This window comes from Sciurus vulgaris (genome assembly GCF_902686455.1).
Source record: "Sciurus vulgaris genome assembly, chromosome: 11".
Lineage (NCBI taxonomy): Eukaryota > Metazoa > Chordata > Mammalia > Rodentia > Sciuridae > Sciurus > Sciurus vulgaris.
Genome location: NC_136472.1, coordinates 14891155 through 14913902, shown reverse-complemented (window position 1 = coordinate 14913902; position 22748 = coordinate 14891155). Strand labels below are relative to the sequence as shown.

General features: G+C 39.3%; 1 protein-coding gene across 2 annotated transcripts; it reads right to left on the bottom strand.

Moving 5' to 3' along the window:
- Window positions 1-1186: 1186 nt before the first annotated feature.
- LOC306639098 (glycine N-phenylacetyltransferase-like) lies at window positions 1187-22168 on the bottom strand. Of its 2 annotated transcripts, none has more exons than XM_079102527.1 (6): window positions 21763-22168; window positions 16456-16551; window positions 15017-15124; window positions 6570-6696; window positions 5453-5624; window positions 1187-3840 (listed from the first exon to the last, which is right to left on the bottom strand). In XM_079102527.1, exons 2-6 carry the CDS (start codon window positions 16531-16533, stop codon window positions 3438-3440), a joined length of 888 nt encoding a protein of 295 aa, XP_078958653.1. In that variant the 5' UTR covers window positions 16534-16551; window positions 21763-22168; the 3' UTR covers window positions 1187-3437. The 2 variants fall into 2 exon arrangements, with proteins under 2 accessions (XP_078958653.1, XP_078958652.1); XM_079102526.1 differs by lacking the exon at window positions 21763-22168 and adding an exon at window positions 18156-21745.
- Between the last annotated feature and the right edge of the window lie 580 nt (window positions 22169-22748).

Below are 22748 nucleotides of genomic sequence, written 5' to 3'. Positions count from 1 at the left end.
TTTTAAACAGGGTCTCACTAAGTTGCTGAGGCTGGCCTTGAGCTTGTAATCCTCCTGCCTCAGTCTCCTGAGTTGCTGGAATTACAGGTGTGCACCTCTGTGCCTGGCCCGAAAAAAAATCAAAAACTTTAAAACACACCCACTATGTGCTGTTTGCAAGAGACACACTCAAGATTGAAGGACAGGGAAAGGATGACAAGAGATATTCCACACATAATGTAACCAAAATAAAGGAGGAATGGTAATACTTCTATCAGAAATTTTTAATGTCAAATTAAAACCCATCAGAAGAGAAACAGAAGAACATTGCATAATGATAAAGGGGTCAGTTCTGAAAGAAGAAATCACAATTATAAATTTATGTGCATGCAATACAGTACACTTGACGGTATGAAGTAAACATTGACCAGAGTGAAAGGAAGCATAAGCAGCAACACAAGAACGGTAGGGGAGTCTAAAGCTCCGTTTCATGAACAAAGCATGACAGAAGATGAAGAAGGAAACAGAGGACTTGACCAGCCCTACATCAAACTCAAAACTTTGTTTTTAAATTTTTTATTGGTGCCTTATCATTGTACATAAGAGTAGAATTCATAATGACACATTTGTACTTACTGGTAACAGTTTAATTAATTTTAGTCCCTGGAACCTTCCCTTTCTCTCCCTCCTCCTTACCAGTGGTCCACTAACTCTGCTCTACTAAACTCCATTCTATTTCTTTTTCTTTCCACATTTCTATTGGAGCATTAATCCATTCTATTTTTATTCTTTAATTAGTGAATTATAATTACGTATAAGCAGGATTCATCTATAGACAGCATAATTTGATAGATTTCATTTCCCAGTACTTCCCTATACCTTTCCTTCTTCCCTCTCTCTCAACTCTCTTCCTCTACTCTGTTGGTCTCCTTTCTATTTTCATGAGATCTCTCTCTTTTATTCCTTTGTATGTCTCTCTTTCTCTTCTCTCTCTCTCTCTCTCTCTCTCTCTCTCTCTCTCTCTCTCTCTCTTTCTCTCTCTCTCTCTCTCACACACACACACACACATTTCTGAATATAAGAGAAAGCATTTGACGCCTAACTTTATGTGTCTGGCTTATTTCACTTAGCATGATATTCTCCAGTTCCATCCATTTACCAGAAAACGACATCATTTCACTCTACTTCTCAGCTGAATAAAACTCCATTGTGTGTGTGTGTGTGTGTGTGTGTGTGTGTGTGTAACAGTCTCTTTATCCATTCATCTGTTGATGGGAACCTAAACTGGTTCCATAACTTGGCTATTGTGAATTGTGCTGTAATTAACATTGATTTGCCTATATTACTATAGTGTGCTGACTTTAGTTCTTTTGGATAAATACCAAGGAGTGGGATAGCTGGGTCATATGGCAGTTCATTCCTAGTCTTTTGAGTAATTTCATACTGCTTTCCAAAGTGTTTATATAATTTACAAACACTAACAATGTATAAGTGTACCTTTACCCCCACATCCTTGCCAGCATTTATTGTTTTTGCATCCTTGATGATTGCCATTCTAACTGGAATGAGATTCAATTTCAGTGTAGTTTTTTTTTTTTTTTTTTTTGCATTTCCCTGATTGCTAAGGATGTTGAAAATTTTTTCATGTATTTGTTGACTATTTGAATTTCTTCTTTTGAGAAGTATCTGTTAGTTCATTTGCCCATTTATTGATTGGGTTATTTAGTGCGTTTGTGTGTGTGTGTGTGTGTGTGTGTGTGTGTGTGTGTGTGCGCGTAAGTTTTTAAAATTTGCTCCAGATATTAATCCCCTGTTGGAAGAATAGCTGGTGAAGACTTTCATCCTGTAGTCTCTCTTCACATTTTTAATTGTTTTCTTTGCTGCAAAGAAGCATTTTGATTTGATACCATCCTACTTACTGATACTTGATTTTATTCCTTTAGTTTTAGGGGTCTTGTTAAGAAAGTTGGTGCCTGTGCCAATGTATTAGAATGTTAACTCTATGTTTTCTTTTAACAGTTGTAATGTAGACTGGTATAGCTGTTATGGAAAAATTGCATGGATATTTTTAAAGAAATTAAAAATATAATTACCATGTGACCCAGAAATCCTTCTTTTGGCCATATACTCAAAGGAAATTTAATCACACTTCAGAAAGACTGTACACTTCCATGTTCATTGCAGGATTATTCCCAATGTCCCAGATACAGAAGCAATACTAAATGTCCACTGATATACAGATAGAAGAAAGAAACTACAGTGTGTATGTATGTATATATATAATACGCACACATATAAACATATACGTATATGTATAATGGAATATTATTCAGTCTTAAAAATGAACAAGATCCTAACATTTGTCATGACAAGAATGAATCTAGATGACATTATATTAAGTGAAAGAATCCAGAGAAAAAAATATGAAGCATGAATATGTGGAATCATAAAATAAAAGTCAAATACATGGAGATAGAGAGATAAATAGTGGTTACTAGAAGTGGGGAGAGAAGGGGAGATGTAAGTCAGGAATAAAAAAACAGCACAATTGTAGAGTGAATATAGGTCTAGGGGTCTCATGTATAGCCTGAAGACTCTAAGTAATAAAATTGTACTGTGTGAGATTCATGTTCAATGGGATTTTAGTTGTTCTTGCCACTCACACACAGAAAACAGGTAACTATGCAAGACGATGTTCCTGCTGATTTGTTTGACTACAGTAAATCTTATTATCTATGTGTATTCCAAACCATCATTAAATATACACAATAAAATACACTGTGAAAAATGAGTCTCCCAGCTACCAGCTACTATCTCCACCCATTTTATATATTTGTTTTTATACTAGTTAACATGGTTGTCAGAGATCAAAGAGTAACCCATGAAAGAATCACTTCAAAATATCTACTCAAGAGAAAGAATGCATTTTGGCCACTAAATAAAGGAGTCATAGAAGAAGAGGGGGAAAAAAAATACTATTCTTCAGATAGCACAACCTGGCAAAACTGGTAGGATCCGACCATTGGCAACAGTCCACATGTGAGGCAGGTCAGGAGTCCAAGGAGAAGTAGTGGGGCATTGGGCTGCTGAATTAAGTGTCACTGAGGGTCTGGGAATGGAACTCAGAGGTGGAGAACTTGCCTAGAACATGAGGCCCTGGGCTCAATCCCCAGCACCACAGGGGAGAAAAAGAAAGAAAAGGAAAAGCGTCACGGAAATTCAGGAGTTCAGGAAATTGAACCAGGCCGGAGAGGTCTGGCCAGACCAGGCCTGCTGGATCTGAAGGGTCATTTGAGTGCAAGGACCATGGTGGTCCTGTGCACCATTCACACTGCTTCCCCAGAGCCCAGCAGTGTCCACTCCTTTACTCTGGTCACATTTGTTCTTTCTCTCTCTCTCTCTCCTCTTGTCCAGCCAAATCACAACCACCCAACACCATCTTGTGAGCGGGGCCGGCTTCACAGAGGCACACAGTTCCACTGGCTCCAGTCGCAGGGCATGGGGACATGATGCAGACTTTGACTCATTTTCTGTATGACTTTGTTGGCTCTGTCTGTGTGGTTATACACGGGGAAACCAAGCTTCTCTTGAGCCTGGGTCTGAGTAGATATCACATAGGAGACAAGGCCTTGGGCCCGGTACTCAGGCAAAGTGGCTGCCATTCTCATCTCGCCTGTCTGGTCCATTAGGGCCCATGACACAGGCGTCCCTTCAGGCCCCAGAAGACAGGAGCTGGGGAAGGCCAGGATACAGCGTTCGATGAATCTCTGGCTTCTCTCATTGCCACCAAAATGCCAGAATTTATTCACCAGGGCAGCATGGGTCACATCTAGCGATGAGACTTTAAACATCTCTTGGTTCCTATTGAGAAAAAAGGGAAAAGAACAGCCCATAATATGGTGCATACTGAAGGCATTTTATTTATTTTCCTACGATTATACTGAGAGGCATATATGAACACAGGTAATGGTATAGCCTCAGCTGGGTTCATAATCTGACTGTGTGATCTCAGGCAGGTAATGTAATGTTTCTCTGCCTCCACTGCTTATTGCATAAATTGGGGATATTAATTTGAAAGACAGAAATGAATTCCATGCCACAATATACTAAAGAACTCCACAGAAACTAAGTATTGTTCTTAACTTTGCTGTGACTCTCCACACAAGATAAAACTGATGATTTCATCCTGCTTTTACAGATAATAAAAGTGGGTAAACAAAAACCAAGTACATAGAAAAATCACATTCTAGCAAGCAGTAAAGCTTAGAATCTGAGAATGTGTGTATTCACGAGTCCTTCTGTCCCTTGAACACATGGGAAAGTTGGAGTCCCAGGAGGGACAGAAATATGGACTACAGATGGTTCACGTTATGGAATACTGAAGTCTGAAGATTGCTTTGGTAGAGGAAAGGGACTTTGAGAGTCCCTTTGCAAGATCCCACTATGTGGGACTAGAAGATCTAAACTCAAACCATAGTTATGGCCATTACCATCCATGAAGCCAGATCATGGTTAGCACCTGCTCTCTGTTGAAAAAATAGAAAAGATGTCTCCTACCCTGACTACCTCACAGGGTGTGTAGGAGGATCCTGTGAGGCTCTGTCTAGACCAGGAGGTGCTCTGTAGGCTTCAATTCACTTTGCAATGTGAATCAAGCTCTTCTGGGCACATTATCACCCCAATGGCAACAACATTGATCATCTACAGATAGAATTCCAATCAATGGGTTCTACTACATATTACACTGGAAATTAATGGGGAGGATATATGATTATTTCAAGTTCTTTATATTGGAAAACATTGTGAAATGAATTCATAAAGGCATATCTATTAAGAACCTACTATGTGTCAAGCATTATACTGGCTATAGAGAATCTATTAGTAAATGATGTAGAGAATATTCCTGTTCTTGTGAGATTTTTAAATAGGTGCAGGGAGGCTTCAAACAACAAACAGGTAAATAAATACACAATAAGCTTGTTGTACAGTAATAATAAATATGATAAAGTTAAAATTGGATTTCATCTTGAAGAATTATGGCAGGGGTAATGGATTTACCTGTGGTGCTCTCAAAAACTGTCACAGGAAATAAAATTTTAGAGTATGAGTAGCAATAACAAAAAGAGAAAACATGTGGAGATTCAAGGGAAGGACATTTTAGACAAGAAAAGAGCAAGTTTGATAAATGCAAAGACAGGAGCAAGCACATGAGGTCAAGGAGCAGAAGGAAGGCCAGAGATGCTGAGTGAGCAACAGGGCCAAGGTGACCTCCAGGAACTGAGGGTGCAGGTCTTGTGGGGTCCATAGAAGAGTTTGCATTTGTTCAAGGTGAGGTGAGAAATGGTGACTTTTAGGCAGGTCATCACCCAGGAGAGGGACTCTGGGAGGTAAGGGTGAACATAGGGAGACAGGTTGGGAAGCTACTCCAGTGACGTGTGAGCCCTGCAGAGAGAGCATCTTTCATCACACTCACATGACCCGGGGTGCCCTGGATTCAGAATGTAAGTTCTTTGTATCCAGCAGGAAAGGCACCAGTTTCTTTGCTGTCTGAGGCATCATGTAGAGAATGCATTGTGTTTTCTTGACCTGGACTGATTTAGCAGCTGCAAGACTTTGTATCACCTCATCCAAGCTGGACTGTGAACCTAGAAGAGAGTAAATAAGGAGAGAAGTCACTGCATGGAAGGGACAAGAAGGGGCCCAACGGAAGCGTGCAGGACTTAGAGTGAGTCACTCTTGCTTCTGGAATTGCCACCAACAGTGTGATGTGGCCAAGTGACTCCCTGGGACAGGTTTCTCAAAAATAGTACTGGAAATGCTGACGGTGTCACTCTGAAATCAAAGACAGGGGTATCTAATTCATAGTAGCCTATCCTATGTATTAGATACCTATAGATACTAAAATATTTACTGTACAGGAGACTGAACCCAGGGCCTCGCTTATGCTAGACAGATTCTCTAGCACTGAGCTACACTCCCATCCTATAGTAGCCTATCTTGATTGTGCACATGCCCAGGTATTGGCCTTATAGTTCATTTAATCCTTACACTAACTCTATCTATGGTTTAGTTTCCTCATTTTTACTTAGAGGAAACTGGCAATAGGTACATTACATCACCTTACAGATCACAAAGCAGGAGGCGAGCAAGGGGGCGCCCTTTGGAGACTGACTCTACAGGGCATGTTCATAACCACAGTAGGTGTCCTCCTTGGTGACTTGGGGGTTGTTCTGTGACACTAGCAGCTGTCAATCTTATTCCAGAAAGGGAAGACAAGAGGGCAACCTCTGTTCTCTCACCCAACAGCCTGAGGGATGCTGAATATGTTTGCAGAATATATTTTGAATCTTCAGCTTACTAGGAGTTCCCCTGCTCAGGCTTCCTAATAACAACCACAGAGTACACAATATTTGAATTCTACTCCCCTGCACAGATGGTGACAGTCAATACAAGCAGTGGACACTAGGTTGAGATTCTGAGGCTTGGGGGAAGGAGGTAAGGGTTGTATGGGAATGTGCTCAGGGTGGAAAATGGCCCTACAGAGGTAGACATGGGGGTCTGACAGCCAGCACACACCTTAGCCCCCTTACTTTGGATCTGCAAATGTTGTTTCCAATTAATGACATCTGATAAGGCAAGGGATTCTTGACAGCTCTTGAGATCCTTAGAATAGATTTGATAGGTGTTGGTGTAGTGATCAAGGTCATCTGTCATCTCCTGTTTGGTTGGGCAACAGGGAATAAGTCAAGTTGCTTATACAAAGAGATTTCAATATTTTTTTCTAACATTTCCTTATACTGTTACAATACACAGTTAAATACGATATTTTCTTCACATGTTATCACAACTCCTGAATCCTTAAATCAGGAAACCAAGTCAAGGACTCCATTCAATTTATGTTAAAAAAAAAAAAAAATTGGCGAACCAAATGTGTGTCCCATTACAATTTCAAATCAACCAAAGATACACTAAAGAAGTACTTTTCCTTCATTTTGTATTCCTCAAGAGAAATGAAAAGTGATATCATTAAATCAAGCTCCAGTTGCAAGAACAAATCTCACTCTTTTAAATAGTCTTAGAACAAAAGTATTTTGAACTTATAATATTAAATATATATGGTAAAGGTATACAGAATGAAGACCCATGATATCTCTAAAGCATAAACACCAAAACACTATCGTTAATAAAAATAATTTGTATTCCTAGCAAAATCAAAACGCAAAACTTGTTCACAAAGTCCCTCTCAAAGTTAGTAAATTAAAGTGGGGATAATTTGAAACTGAAGGAAGGGTCCAGATGACAAATACCCAGGTAGCATAGAATAGCAGCAAATTTTGCATGGAAATGCATTCACAACTCAGCAATAATATCACTAACAGTCAGTGTTTTTATATAACATTCAAAAAAGAAACATACTTTCATTTTTAGATTTTAGTTATGAATTTAAATTTATTTTTGTATTCCGTTATTTCTGTTTTTTATTAAAAAAATTATTGCATATATTTAACAACATATTATTAGATATATATAAATATTAAAATATTTACTGAAGCAAATTAGCAGTCCTGAAGTCCCTCATAGTTACCATTTTTTCTTTGTTTTTGTGGAAATAACAGGTAGAATTTACTAATTTAGTAGGACAAAAAGTAACATGTTAGACATTTTCATTATAATGGGTCTTGGAGAGGATTTATTTTATTTTGCCTATTTGGGGTTCATCTGATTCTTATTTTTTTGATTTCCATCTTGTTCTAATATTTGAAAAATTTTCCAGTATTATTTTTATTGAAAATCCTTTAATTTGTATTTTGGAGCCAAATTCCACCCCAGTGATTCTTAAATTTGGTCTCATAATGTTATCCCAGTTTTCTTCAATAGTCTGTCAATGGTCTCAACATCTTTTCTTTATTTTCAACTTTATATTCAAGAATATATACTTCGTCTTCAAGGCCTGAGAATCTGTCTTCAAAGTAGTCTATTCTATTTGTGATGCTTTCTATTGAATTTTTAAATTGATTTATTGCATCTTTCATTTCTAGAATTCCCATTTGGTTCTTTTTTAGAATATCTATCTCTTTTTTGAAATTATCTTTCACTTCCTGTATTTTGTTTCTAGGTTCACTTCTTATGTCTTCTTTTAGACATTAACCATTTTAACTATGAACTTTCTAAATTCTTTCTCTGACATTTCTTCCACTATGGTGTCATTGGGATCTGTTGTTGAAGTTTTGTGGGCTATTTGGGGTGGTTTTCATCCTGCATGTATGTCTGCTGCCTATGACTATCACTTCTTTTATATAACAATTTAGTGAGCTTCTTTCTCTTAAGAATCCTTGGCTGAGATTGCTCACTGTCAGGTGCCTATCATCCGCCATTTGCCTGCCTCCCACCTGTCCATCACCTGCCTTACACCTATCCATCACCCACCGCTGAGGTTTACCTCCTGATCGTCTGACAACAGTCAGCATACTGATCGCCGACCGCCAGTGGAACACCAACTGCCTGCTGTTGCCTGGAAGTTCACTGTTACAGTACCTGCAGGTTTGATTACACATGGCTGCCACCATTTTGAGACAACAGCCAGGCCCCGTGGGACCCCTGGCTGGACTAACTGAGCCCTGTCTCCAGGATCCCTCAGCCCGACCGAACACTCCCTACCTCTGGGACTCTCACATCGACTGACTGCTCCCTGCCACCAGAACCCCCAGACCAACTGACTGCGCCCTATCTCCAGGACCCCAGACCAACTGATTATACATAGCATCCAGGATCCCACAACCACACCAAACACACCAGACCTCCAGGACCCCTGTCTGACCAACCTCATCCCACCTCCAGGACCTCCAGCTGACCATGTCCACCCCTGAGCTGCAGCTCCCCATTTGCCAACACATTTCGAAGCCAGAGCAGCCATCTTGGATAATCCTGGAAGCCATAGCTCTGATCTTTAAGTGGGACAAATCCCATCCTGAGACATCTGCTGGAGGTTGAAGCTCATTGTCAGGTACCTCTCATGCATCAGGCTACTGAAGACTGGGAGGTTTCATTACTATAAGACTGTTATACTTTAGATTTTCTTTTTTCTCCTTATTGAAAAAAATTAAAGTTTTTATTTCTTTACTTTTCTTGCTCTCTTTTCCTTTCGTTTACCTGTTCCCTCAGAGTCTCTTTCTCCCTTTTTTGCATGCTAACATCCAATTTCTTTTGATTACTCTCTCACTCTTTCTATTATCTAGAACATCTGTATATTCTTTTCTTATCCCATTAACAGCCACATTCTACATCCCTCTGCATCCTCTTTGTCCTCCATTAGAAACCGCAGACCTTATTGCAAATCTGTTTGTTTTAACTGAAGATAATATTTGAACTCATTCTGTTTATCATGAAAATTTTGTTATTGTCCTCATAGAGGCTATTTGGTCTAGGATTGCATAGTGTCTGAATTGGGCACTGCTAATATTGATCTCCCCTTAAAGAGAGGGTTTTTGAAACCTATAGGGCCACTATAAGCCTATAGGGGGAAATCTGCAATACCCCAGATCTGCACTGCTAGAGGGGAAGATACATGAACAACATGAAAAAACAAGGGAAGAAAATGATCCAAACAAATCTAGATTCTATATTAGTAGAATCCAATGACAGTATATTAGAAGAAATGTCAGAAAAGGATTTCAGATTATACATGATAAAGATGATTCATGAAGTAAGGATGAGATAAGAGAGCAAATGCAGGCAATGAATGATAATACCAATAAGCTGAAAGAGCACCTGCAGGAAGCAAAAGATCATTTCAACAAAGAGAGATTCTCAAAAAATAACAAATGGAAATCCTTGAAATGAAGGAAACAATGAACCAAATAAAAAACTCAATGGAAAGCATCACCAACAGACTAGACCACTTGGAAGACAGAACCTCAGACAATGAAGACAAAATATTTAATCTTGAAAATAAAGTTGCCCAAACAGAGAAGATGGTAAGAAATCATGAACAGAATCTCCAAGAACTATGGGACATCATGAAAAGACCAAATTGAAGAATTATTGGGATTGAGGAAGGCACAGAGATACACACCAAAGTAATGAACAAACTATTCAATGAAATAATATCAGAAAATTTCCCAAACCTGAAGAATGAAATGGAAAATCAAATACAAGAGGCTTACAGAACACCAAATGCACAAAATCACAACAGATCCACACCAAGGCACATTATAATGAAAATGCCTAACATTCAAACTGTAGGGGAGGAATAGTTTATTTAAGGGCTCATGGTTTCAGAGGTGTCGGTCCACGTACATCCAGCTCCATCACGGCAGAAGAGTATGGCAGAGGGAAGCAGCTCACGTGATGATTAGGGAGTGGAGAGACAGAGGTCTCCACTTGCCAGATATAAATATATACACCAAAGCCAGGCCCTGAGTCCCACCTCCTCCAGCCACACCCCACCACTTCAGTTACCACTGTTAATCCCCATCAGGGAATTAATTCACTGATTGTGTTAAGACTCTTACAACCCCCAAATTTCTCCTCTGAACCTTCTGAGCTTGGAGGGGACACCTCACATCCAAACCGTAACACCTATTTACTTCCAACAAACTTCAGAGCAAAGTTACATACTAATCAACCTTAGGAAAAACAAAGACTTGTTGATATTCTTCACAGCTCCTTTGATCCAGCTATAAAGTCGTAGTAATGTTCTGTAAGAGGTTGAAAAATTAGTTATTAAAGACAGTAAAAATTGCTATTGCACTATATAAGGGCTGGAAAGGGGAAGTAAGAAAATTGGCTAAAAGAAGAAAGAAAGAAGAAAAAGAAAAGATAGGAATAATACAAATCAAGGTAAAAAGAAGATAAATATGGACAAGGAGGGGAGAAATGAGGCAGTAGCAGGTGCTGTAAAAAGGAAAAGATGGGCTAAGTGGAACGAGTGTCAACCTAAGCTAGGAAACCAAGAGAATTCTTCCAAGTAGTGTTTAAAACTTCAGAAGAAATGCAGTCAAATGGGTTGAGGCCACAATACTGAATACTAGGGGAAAAACTCTTTAATCAAAATGAAGAGTAATGTGTTTATGACCTTTGAGCTACGTATAGTGAACCACACCAAAGTGGAGACAATTCTTACTGAGTCTTCCTGGTTTGGATTTCACCAAGAGGTGGGACCTCTAGAAACTGTTCATCCCTCTTTAGCTTCTGGTCCCCCAGAGGTGCTGGGGCACAGGAGCCCCTCCCCTGGTTGCTATGGACCTCCCGCCAGCTGGTTCTTTTTCCTCAGCCCAGGGGCCTGAGGCTGATACTTGGAGGGTGCTGTGTTGTATCTGCTGGCTGTTTCCGTTGGATGCAGGAGCACAGAATGCAGGTCTCGGGGCTGTTGCTTTGAATTCAGTGGAGACACCATGTACCCGCTCCCCTTCACAGGGCCTCTTCAAAGTGGCATAGAGCCTGGTGACTGTCTGCAAGTGTGGGACCTGTAATTTCGGGCTCTCTGTGGGTGGTCTGCAGGGCACATAGAACTATGATTATGGGCTGTCTGTGGGTGGTCTGCCTGACCAATGCAGATCACAGATCCCTGGGTCACCATCCCTGTGCCTCGGAGAAGAGACTCAGCCAGCAGTCTGCCTGTGTCCCAACTTCCTCACCAGGGTTATAAATCACGTGTGTCATTCCTCTCCGCTGAGACAGAGGCCGTTTTCCTGCCTAGGTCCCAGCTCCCACTGCCTGCACCTGTGATTCGCAGGCACTGGTCCCCTCTGCTGCCCGGCACAGAGACCACTGTCCCACCTGCATTTGCGTTATCTCTGCCCATGGCCACGAATTGTGGGTCTCTGCTCCCATCTCTGCCTCAGCTCTTGTGGGAGCTGTGTGGATCAGGGTTAGGCTAGCACCTCCTGGGAGCGTCCAGCTCTTGGGTCTGCTCCACCCCATTCCCCTTGTCTGTGATGGCAGGAGGGGATTTCAGCAGCTTTCAATTAGCAGCAATCCCGCTACAAATTCCTTATAGACCAGTCACTGCAGAGGTGTTCCCTTATGTGGTTTTCCTGTCCCCCTGCTCTTTGTTGCTGCTCCCTTTTTCCCCTGACCCTGGTGTAGTTTCAGGGTTAAAGATCTCTGTCCTTATTTTCTCTTCTGTGTGTGTGTGTGTGTGTGTGTGTGTGTGTGTGTGTTTTATTTTTTTCTGTTCTTTGTTTTCAAGTTATATATTATTTTAATGAGAAATGTATGCCTTACCATTTTGCAGAATAGTTGAATTTAATATTGGTATAGAAAAGTGTGTATCACTTCAAAAATGAAAAGATTATTTCTCTTTTCTTTTTGTTTTTGTTTGTTTGTTTAAATTTTCTGTACTGATAGCCAAATTTCAAGTCTCTCCAAATCTCAGGCAGTCCAATTTTGAGTTTTAGATGATTTATTCTGTTCTCAGGTATTCTCTCAGTGCCTCCTTTCTGAGCTTGATCTGCTTCACCATCTTCTGATATTGATTTCCCTTCTTTTTAGGACTGAATAACATACTATTACATAAGAGTGAGTGAGTGAGTGTGTGTGTGTGTGTGTGTGTGTGTGTGTGTGTGTGTGTGTGAATTTATCCATCCATCTATCCATGGACTCTCAGGTTGTTTCCCTATCTAGGTTATTGTCACTAATGCTATAATAAATATGGGAGTGCAGACGTCTTTGCACGGTGGTGATTTCATTTCTTTTGATATATGGTCAGAGAGGGACTGTGAGGTCAAATGGTAGTTCTAATTTTATATTGAAGAACTTCCCTTCTATACTTAATTTGTTGCAGATTTTTGCCAAGGCAGAATATTGAGCTTTGTCAAAAAAATTTTTCCACCTCAATGGAAATGGCCATGTGTGCTTTATCTTTTACTCTATTAACATGATGTATTACAAAGGCTGATTTGAATGTGCTAAACCTGTCTTGCGTGCCAGGGATAAATCTCCGTGGCCACAGTGTATATACCTTTTGATGTATTATGTAATTTAGTTTGCTCTTTTTTTATTGAGGATTTTTACAACAAAATGTTCATCAGAGTAACAGGCCAATTGTTTTTTGAGTTTAATAAGTACCAAGGTGACGGTGGCCCTCACGGGTATCTTTGGAAGTATTCCCTCAAGCTCCACATTTTGGAAGAATTCAAGGAGCACTGGTATGAATTCTTCTTTGCCTGTTGGGCAGAATTGAGCTGTGAAGTCATCTACTCTTGAGTTTTTGTTTCTTAGGGGTTCTTTTTTTTAATCACTCCTTCAATCCCTTGATTTGTTATCTATTCCTTTCAGAGTCAATATTGGTAAGTTGTATTTTTCTAAACATTTATCTATTTCCTCCAGAATATTCCATCTGGGGCAAATAATTATTTGTAATAGTTTCTTGTAATCCTTTTTATTCTGATGTGTCTGTTGCAATATCGTCCATTTCATTTTGAGTTTGAGTCTTCCCTCTTTTTCACTTAGACTAGTATTGTTAATTTTGTTCTTTTCAAACAGACCTGCCCTTTGTTTGGTCGATTCTTTCTATGAATTTTGTATTCCTTATTCAATCTGTTCCTTTTTGAATGTTTGCTCTTTCTTTTCTCTGCTAACTTTGGGTTTAATTTGTTCTTCTTTTCTAGTTCCTTGAGATCTAACATTAGACTATTTATTTGGAATCATTCTTTTCACGAAAAGCATTTTTGCTACCATCTTCCCTCTTAGAACTGCTTTTACTAAAATTAATGGGATGCAGCCTGTAGCTTGCTTCCTTATTCTTTCACCCACTCCATGTCTTTGGAGGGGTCTCTTTGATCCATTTGTATTCAAGGTTATTACTGTAAAGTAAGAACTTCTTATTGCCACTTTGTTATTTGATTGCTGGTTGTTTTTCCCATCTTTTCTTCCTTGCTTCCTTTCCTGTTGTCTAACGTTGTGATTTGATAATATCCTATATTGCTCATTTTGATTACTCTCCCTTTTTTGGTCCTTTAGCTGCTATAGTTTGTGTTTTGTGGTTATTACAAGGCTTGAGGAAAACATTTTATTCTTTTAGTGTCTATTTACAGCAAATAACAACTTGTCATACTTCACTTACAAAAACCCTAGACTTTTATTCTATTTCCCACAATTAATGTTTTTGATGTGACAAACAGTATCTTTTAACATTGTATATATCTTAACAACACGACAATAATATATCTTACTTTAGCTGTTTTTTATTGATTTTACCTCTCAACATTCATACAAAGATATGTGTGGGATCTACATACACAAATACATTATCGAAGTATTGAGGATTTCACTGGGTATCTACCTCTAATTGTGAGTTTTGTATGTATTCATGATAATAATTGTTATCTATTCATTTCTGCTTAAGCACTATGCAGTTATATTCCATTTGTTAATAGTTCATATCAAAATTATACTAACATTAACATTTGTATTTTTGCATGCATGAATTTTTAATTGATCTTTTTCAATGTGCTTAAAATATATTTGTATTTTAAGTATGTCAATTGCTTTGCTTGAGTGATTTTTAAGTCTGGGACTAAAAGTATACATCCTAGATATTATAAACTGTTTTTCATAATTCTCTAACACACTTTGTATTTACCTTCCCATATTTTAGGAGTTATTTTCTCTGCTTAAAATGTGTTCCCTGCTCTTGTCAGCATCTCAAAATCAAATGAACATCAAAATTCACTTCTGATGAAATGTCTACCTGGAAGTCTTTTGACCCTCTCCCTACAACCTCTGAAATCACTAGTTTTAATCTTCTTTCAGCCAGTACTACTTCTAACCTCTAAAGTATAATATTATAATATTAATCCAAAAATAGCTTCTTAGAATACAAGTGTTCTTGTGTGCTCTGGCACATTTTGACACCAACTTGCAATTCTTCTGCTTTTCTGCTTTCCTCCAGGCTGTGTGCTCCTTGAGGACGAGACTAGAGGATCATCACTGTGATTCATTTGTTTGCCTGGAGTCCACCATACTTCCAGATCTGTGTTACACACTCAGCAAATGTGAACACAGAGTCATTTCCATTCCACCCCAGACAACTTACCTGCTCCTGAGGGCGCACGACTACTGTATTAAAATCTGGCCATTTGTCCACCAGGGCCTTTAGCTGGAAGGGGTTCCCCTGGTTGATGTGGAAGACAGTCCCGTAGACCTAAAACATTTCAACCAAGTGAGAGAGTCAGTGCATTACAAAGGGACAGCAAAGTGCCTTGTTTAACCACAATGAGCCTATTCCTGTGAATCAGGGTGTGTGACTTACAGACATATCCTTCAGTTTTCAGGATGTATATCATTACTCTAAGCAAAACCAAACAGATTTTTGCATGAAATCTTGAGAATATTTTATATATGTAGTTAAACATCAGACTAATAAAATAAACAATCCTCACTCTGACATTGTTGAATTTTTTGGAGATATACTAGCCTTGAACTTGCAGTCCTTCTGCTTTAGCCATGCCCCTCCCCACAGTGATTGGGATTATAAGCATGCACCACCACACTGGGGGGCGGGTGGGTATCCCACATTGATTGATTTTGGAATATGACTTGAGTTCTCAGGATAAATTGCCCATGTTCATGATACCATATATATTTTACATGTTTTATGCTTGATTTGATACTATTTTCTTAGGAATTTTTGGATCTATGTTTGTGATGGATATAATTCTGTACTTTCCTTACAACGTGTATTTCTATAATTCTGGACTCATAAAATGAACTTAAAGGTATTCTGCCTACTTTGCTACATCCTAAAAGAATCACAACCATGGAAACGAAATGAGGTACCCCATTTGTGTACAATGAATCAAAATGTAGTCTGTAAAAAATTTAAAAATAAATAAATAATAATTTTTTAAGAAAGGAATTTGCGTAGAACTAGTATTATTTTTCTCTCAGGTATGGTAGCCATTACCAGTGAACCCGCCTGGATGACGCGGGCTTTTCTTTGTTGGAATGTTTTCATTTACATACAGAGGGCAATTCAGGAGGCATGTTCCTCTTCAGCGACCTTTGGTACTGTGTGCTTTTCACAGAATAAATACTGAAATCTATGAAAACAACACTGGTGATTAATAGGTCCTTATCATGTTTATGATGTCTGTGGGTTTGTAGTAGGGTTTTCTATTTTATTCCTGACATTGGTCATCTGCGTCTTCTTATTTCTTGGTCAGTTTGGTCACGATATTATCAACATTGCCTAACACTTATAAGAACCATAAGTTGGATGTGGATTTGGGGTTTTGTGTTGTTTTCGTGTTGTTGTTCTCCACTCACATTCTTCGATTTGTTTTTTAATTTTCTAATCTATTTATTTTACAATTTCCTTCATTCTGCTTGTGAAGGGCTTAATGCCCATCTACTTTTTCAAGTTTCTAAGGTGGAAATTTAAATCATTGAGTTGAGACTATTCCCATTTTTAGGCTCATTTTGTAGCGTAAGCAGTTAGTGCTACATATTTCCCTGACAATGCTCCACTCTCACCTTTAAGGACTCAGGGAGCCCCTTCTTTAAGGACTTCTCTAGCATCTGGAGCATCTGTGGGCTTTGCAAAGGAAACATCTTGGCAGGTACTTCAGGCTAATGGGAGAATCAAGAAACATCAAGGAATGAGAAGAACTGGAAGGCACAGACACAACAGCAGTTCTCATTAACGTCCTAAGCTATATTCCTGCTGTCTCCTTGGTGCCCCTTCACTAAACTTCCGCTAACTCCAAGAAAGAATAGCAGTGGTGGAAAGTATAGATGCCTCTTTCTGAAATAACCTTACCTACAACCCCTGAAGTTTTTAAAAGTACTTGTGAGCATTTGTTTTCTAACAATTAAGGATGCACTCAGATTAATAGATCTATTCGCTAAGCATACATAAGCATTGATACAGACCATTTCCTATACTCTCCAAGAGCTTGCCCACCAATACCTTTCAGACTTCCAGTCTCATTAAGCTGCTTTCTGTCCCTATAATTTTCTCTAACAAAAATCAAATTAGTGGAATTATTTCATATGTAACTTCTGGGACTGGTATGTTTATCAAATCCAAGTTGCTGTGTATTTCAATAGTACATTGCTCTTTATTGCTGGGAAGTTTTCCATTGCAGAGATTGCACAGTTGAATTTTTTCATTTATCAATTGACCTGCTGAAGGACACTTGGGATTTTATAGTTTGGGGTGATTCTTAATTAAAGTTATGAAGAACATTAGTGTACAAATCTTCGTGTGGCTGTATGTTATTATTTCCCTCAGAGTGCACTTCAAGAGTTGCACGGTAAACGAATGTTTAACTAAATATGAAACTGCCTTGTTCCAAAGTGGATACACCATTTTGCGTTATTATTACAGTGTATGAGGGTTTCATTTGCTCTGTATTATTTCAAGCACATCTGCAGAGTATTTTTTTTTCTATACAGTCATATTCAAGAATCATTGCTATCGTGGGTAAAGTCCTCAAGAATATCCTTCAAATCAGTCTCCAAGGAGGTTCATAGAATTAGTTCTCAAGGCAGACCAAGTGGGTAAAGTTGAAGCGTATTTCAACAGATGCAGTTCTCTGAGGGACTGACAATGTTGAACTTTACTCAAGGGTTATGATTCAACAAAGTAACAATGGTTGAAAAATTGCTCCATCCAATTTGTGTCCATTCCTTACTTAGGATTCCCCAATTTCCTCCTTACTGCCCTAGGACAAGTTCAAATGTGAATCCTCGGATGCCCCATTCTTTGCTTAACAAAAAATGAGCTGAACTGCTATCACCCATTAATTAATAAGACTATACTTATTAACCAAAATTTCGTCCGTTTTCTCTCCTTCCCCCAGGTCCAGTCAGCTACAATCCCCATTTAACAGCCCCCAGCAAAAATAAGCTGAACACAGGGACATGTATGTCCCTCTGAGCCTCTATTGATACGGTGGTCCCTCAGTCCACTTCCCCTCTCTGAGTTCTCCCTCACCCTGTCCATTTCTCCTTCAGAAACGCTTAACTATTCATTCTTGATGAGCCATCAGAACAAAGTTTTTGTTTATTTATTTATTTATTTATTTATTGTGGTGCTGGGGATTGAACCCAGGACCTTATGCATGCCAGGCAAGCCATATCCCCAGCCCCAGAACAAAGTCCATACTTTATTAGCCAACTGTCCACCCTTTGATTTTCTGCTCCTCACAGAACTCTGAATTTTGACTTACCCTCAACCTGAGTTCTGGCATGCAGAAAGTTCCTCCTTATTATGAGGGTATCCTCTCTATCACCGTCTCTTGCTCACTTCTCTCTATAAAAGAAAAAATCTTCTCTTTTCTAACTTTCAGATGTTTCTAGATATTATGATCTGACAAATCTCCCTGTTACAATAGGCCCTTTCCCCCATTTTTCAATAATCCTCTAAATAAAATTTCTCCTTACCTAAGTCTGGAATTTCTTTTGTTTGAGAACTTGGTACAGTGGCTTTGTAAGATAACACCTTGGCCAGGCAGAACAGTATTTCATGCAATTCACTTAACTGCTGGTTTGCAGGTAGCATGGACCACAAGAGAGATTTAAGTGAGATATTTGGAGGCAAATAAGAGCAGCAGCTATTTTTCTTGGTCACCTCTTCAGACAAAGCTGGGCTTCCAGCTTGTTCCCCCAGATTCAACCATCGACTTCTCTCATCCTGGTCAAGTGTGTGCATCCAGCTCCATAATGAAGGAGCCTGGGAAGACACCCACTGCCAAGGCCACAGTAGCAAGAACTGCAAGGTTTCTGTCTGCCCAGTGAATTCCAGTGGGTGTTCTCACACTTTAAATCCATTTTCCCTCCCAACACCTGTGTGTACTTCAATCTCTAGCGGTAGAAAAGAAGAAACAGCCTTCCAGAAACTGCTTAACTAGCAAACACCATTGCATAAGGTCAAATTCTTATAACAGATCTTCTGTTTCTGATCCTGTGTTTTGACCCTGACTGATACACATACATGGGTAAGTGCCCTGAGCCACTGTGAGCTCATAACAAACTATAATAGATGCTTCCTGATATCTAAGAACTCATACTCTATTAAGGGAAATAAAACATACACAAAACTAAAAACAAAATGCAACATAGAATTAAATTTATATGTGTGTGAAACAGTGGTATAGATTTCAACACATTTTGAGGTAGTGATTTTGGTATGAAAATTATTCAAAATATGTCATTTTCTTTTTTATTACCAAGTGAAATTTGAAACCAGTTCACTCACCCTATCCCCAGTTCTCATCTCTTCTTGAACCTTGCCCCCTCCCTAAAGCTAAGGGTTGGATTTGTACAGTATATGTTGCTAAAAAGTATGAAGAAACATTTCTACATTTTGAATTACTGCAGCAAATTGCAAGCATCTGAAGAATGGGGTCAACGCATGCTTCTCCTTGTCAGGTGGCATCTGGGAATGCTGGTCTTTTGGGGGTGATGAACTAGGATCTGTACTTGGAGAAACAGTGCTGATATTAGTTTCTATTGGCTCCAATTACCAAAGACGTCACTCAGCATTTTGGCCTATGGCTTTCATATATTGGGAGAAGCTTGGAATAATGAATGCTTTGATTTTTCTATGTGTGTTTCCCCAAGATTTTCTGTCAGTCATTTGGGGACAACAACAGACTTTTCACTGACCCTTGAGCTCCCTTCATGATGTAAGGGAAGGAGAGTCTTAAACAAACCCACCGAGGCAGAGGCTGCATTTTGAATGTAGTTTCTGGGAGCAGGACCTGGGCCTTGTAGGATCTGCTTAGTTTTTGTAAATGATTTGTCGTTTTGTAGTGATGGAGACTGAACTCAGGGCCTTGTACATATCAAGCAAGCATTTTACTGAGCTATATCTGCAGCCCCTTGTAAACAATCCTTTAACCACTAAGTGCTGACTATTCATCTCACCTATGGTCTCTCTCTTCCACATAAGACCACAGAACATTTCTTTAATTCAATACCTGCTTTAGCTCTGACTTATCTCCATTTTATTTATGTCCGACTCCTACACTATCTTCAAAACCCAGTTTTTGCTCCTTTCCAAAGTCCTAATGAATGCCAATTTGTCCCTGACTGACTCCCTCTGAGATACCTCAACCCAAACAGAATGAATCATTCTCTTTCCTGCAAATCTGGTAACAATGAATTAGGGTCTGCCTTCTAATTTGTTAATTTCACTGGACACAAACTAGTATTCAAATTATTAATCCTTTCCTTCTCAAAGGTTATCACTTTGTCTAGTACACATTAAGGAATAAGTACATATCTGCTTATGATGGAATGTACAAACTACTTGTATTAATATAATAATTTAATTAGTCCTTTCCCCAAATTAAAAGATTCTTTCATTCATTCAACAAGTAAGCTATGATATGAATGTTTATGTCCTCCCTCAATTAGCATATTCAAATTCTAGTCCCCAAGGTGATGATGCTTAACCAGGTAAGAATTTTTGGGATTGGTATGAGAACATCCCTTCCACCAAATGAGAACACAGGAGAAAAACACCATCATAGAATCAGAAAACAAGCCATCTCTAGACATGGATGCTGCTGGCACTAAAATCTTGGACTTCCCAGCCTCCAGAACTGTCAGAAGTAGAGTTTTCTTGTTTGTAAGACATCCAGTTTGTGGTATTTAGTTAGAGCAGCCCAAAGTGGACCAAGAGAAATTACCAATCAAAGGTTACCTCTTGAAAGACATGGGAATTGTTACCATATACTGCATTAAATAGCTCCAGAACAGAAGCACCCGTGCCAAGAATGAAAGTCTCAGAACAGAAGTGTAATATTTGTGAAGGTTCATTGGACAGTCTAGCTGGAAACACCTCAGAAGAAGAGAAGAAAATAATAAAATAGAAATTGGCACCAGAACACTGAAGATATAACATTAAAGTATCAGCACGCATATTTAAGACAGCATTGGCTGTAGGTACATGTACCCTGAGACACAAATACGCTGTTTCACTAGTATACTTGACTAAAACCGGGGGAGACAGTGGAGGTGCACACTCTGGTAGGCTGTCAGATGGGCAATGAGAAAAGTCCTGTAAAAGGCACTTGGAACCTTTGACACAGTCAAAGGTTTGTCCAAAGAAAACAATTCCAATGAACAGAAATTCTCTGGAAAAAATTGTGCAAAGCATATTTACACAGTGTTCATGTGCACATTTATAGACAACTCATATATAAAGATAAGAATTTAGAAGGGAAAAACAAACAAGGCAGTAGCATTATAGAAGAGCTTTTAAATTTAGATTTCTTTTTCTTGATTTTAAGTTACCAACTCATCTCCTCTCTATTTCAGTCCCCATGTGAGAATCCACTCTAGTCTCTTCATGACTAAACAGGGCACTTCAATTCCCTGTACGTCAGTTACCCTAGGTAAAGTCGACTGCCTTAGAATGCTATAGAGGATTACATAAGATAAGGTTTGCATGGCGTGTATACACCTTGTATCAAATAAATGTCACCTGAGCCAGCATGTTCCTTTCAGGTGCCATTATAGTTTCTGTCTCCCACCCACTGACAGCAAGCTCCCAAGTCCCTTCATATTTATTCATCAATACAGACTCAAACCTGGCTTCATCCAGTCAAGGATTTCTGACAGATCTAGCATGCTGCCCTGCACACAGCAGTTGTGTCTGAAGTAGGTTTTTGCAACAGAAAAACTTCATTTCTTCTGGAAAAATTCTCAGCCCCAGTGAGCTCAGAAATTCTTATCCACATCCAACAGGAAGATTTGGCTCATTTTTCCTCAATAAGGAGATAAAAGGAAATGAGGGGTCTCAGATCAACAATTCTCCTTTGTTCTCACCTGAAAGTTGTCTTTTCATTCAAACTCTGCAAAGGTCTATAGGGAAAGACAGGAAGCAGCAGACTGTTCCGGAACAGGAAATATATCCTCTGAGGATGCCGATTTTTAAAGGTGCTTTCGTTTGTTTTCCCAGGAATGTGGTACTAAAGTTCCTGATAGAACTTCAGGCTGTGCAAACTTCTGTGACCTGAGTGTGAGGGCAAGCCCCTCCCTCCAGGTCCCATGCTCAGGCAGGTGGCTCTGGCCCTTGACCGGTTCACTTTGTGCATTCTGAGGCTGTTTTCCAGAAGGCTGCCTCACTTTCTGTTCCCAAAGGTCCGGTCATTACTAAGCAACTGAGCTGTGAACCTGCTGGCGAGGAGCTGGAGGCAGGTGGACCCCTAAGCAATACCCCTTTGCTTCCCTTCCTCTTCACAACTACCTGCAGCAGAAGCAAGAGCTGTCTTATTATTCAGATTCATTGTTTAGAATCAGAGTTTTCCCCCCAACCATTTGTAAAGAAAATTACCTACTTAGAGAGCCAAAAGGGTAAGGATCCTACACTTTTTGTTGAGTTCAGTGAACTCCAGTTAAAATAAATAGGAAAAAAAACACACCCAGACATGTAATTAAACTACTAAAAACTAAATATAAAGAGACCAAAGAATGATCAGGCTTTTCTTTTTTAAAAGTGGGGGCAAGGAATCTTTTATTTTCAGACACTGCTAAAAGGCCAACGCATTGAAATCTTTGTACTTTAGGTTCCTTTCTGATTACTGACCAGGAACTAAAACTGAGGAAAGGAAGTGTGTTTTAACGGGAACACATGCCCCCTGCCCCTCTAAGAATGTTGGTCAGAAATCCCCCCGACTCCGAACCACATGGAGGGAATCCTGATTTTTGTGTGCCAGCGGTTCTCGAAGGGTACTTCACCAATTCCTGGACTCCCAAGATTCCTTTAAGAACTTTGCATGGTCAAAGCTGGGGATATGACTGCATGTGCAAGG

Bases quoted from the DNA above. Each gene is read 5' to 3' on its own strand.
- LOC306639098 (XM_079102526.1), bottom strand. From the start codon at position 18,176: ATGCCAGAACTCAGGTTGAGG. The intron at 15,125-16,455 runs GTGAGAGTGGAG...GAAATGTTTTAG, and splicing joins GGCTCCCTGAGTCCTTAAAG to GTCTACGGGACTGTCTTCCA. The intron at 6,697-15,016 runs GTAAGTTGTCTG...CCAACCAAACAG, and splicing joins TCGTGCGCCCTCAGGAGCAG to GAGATGACAGATGACCTTGA.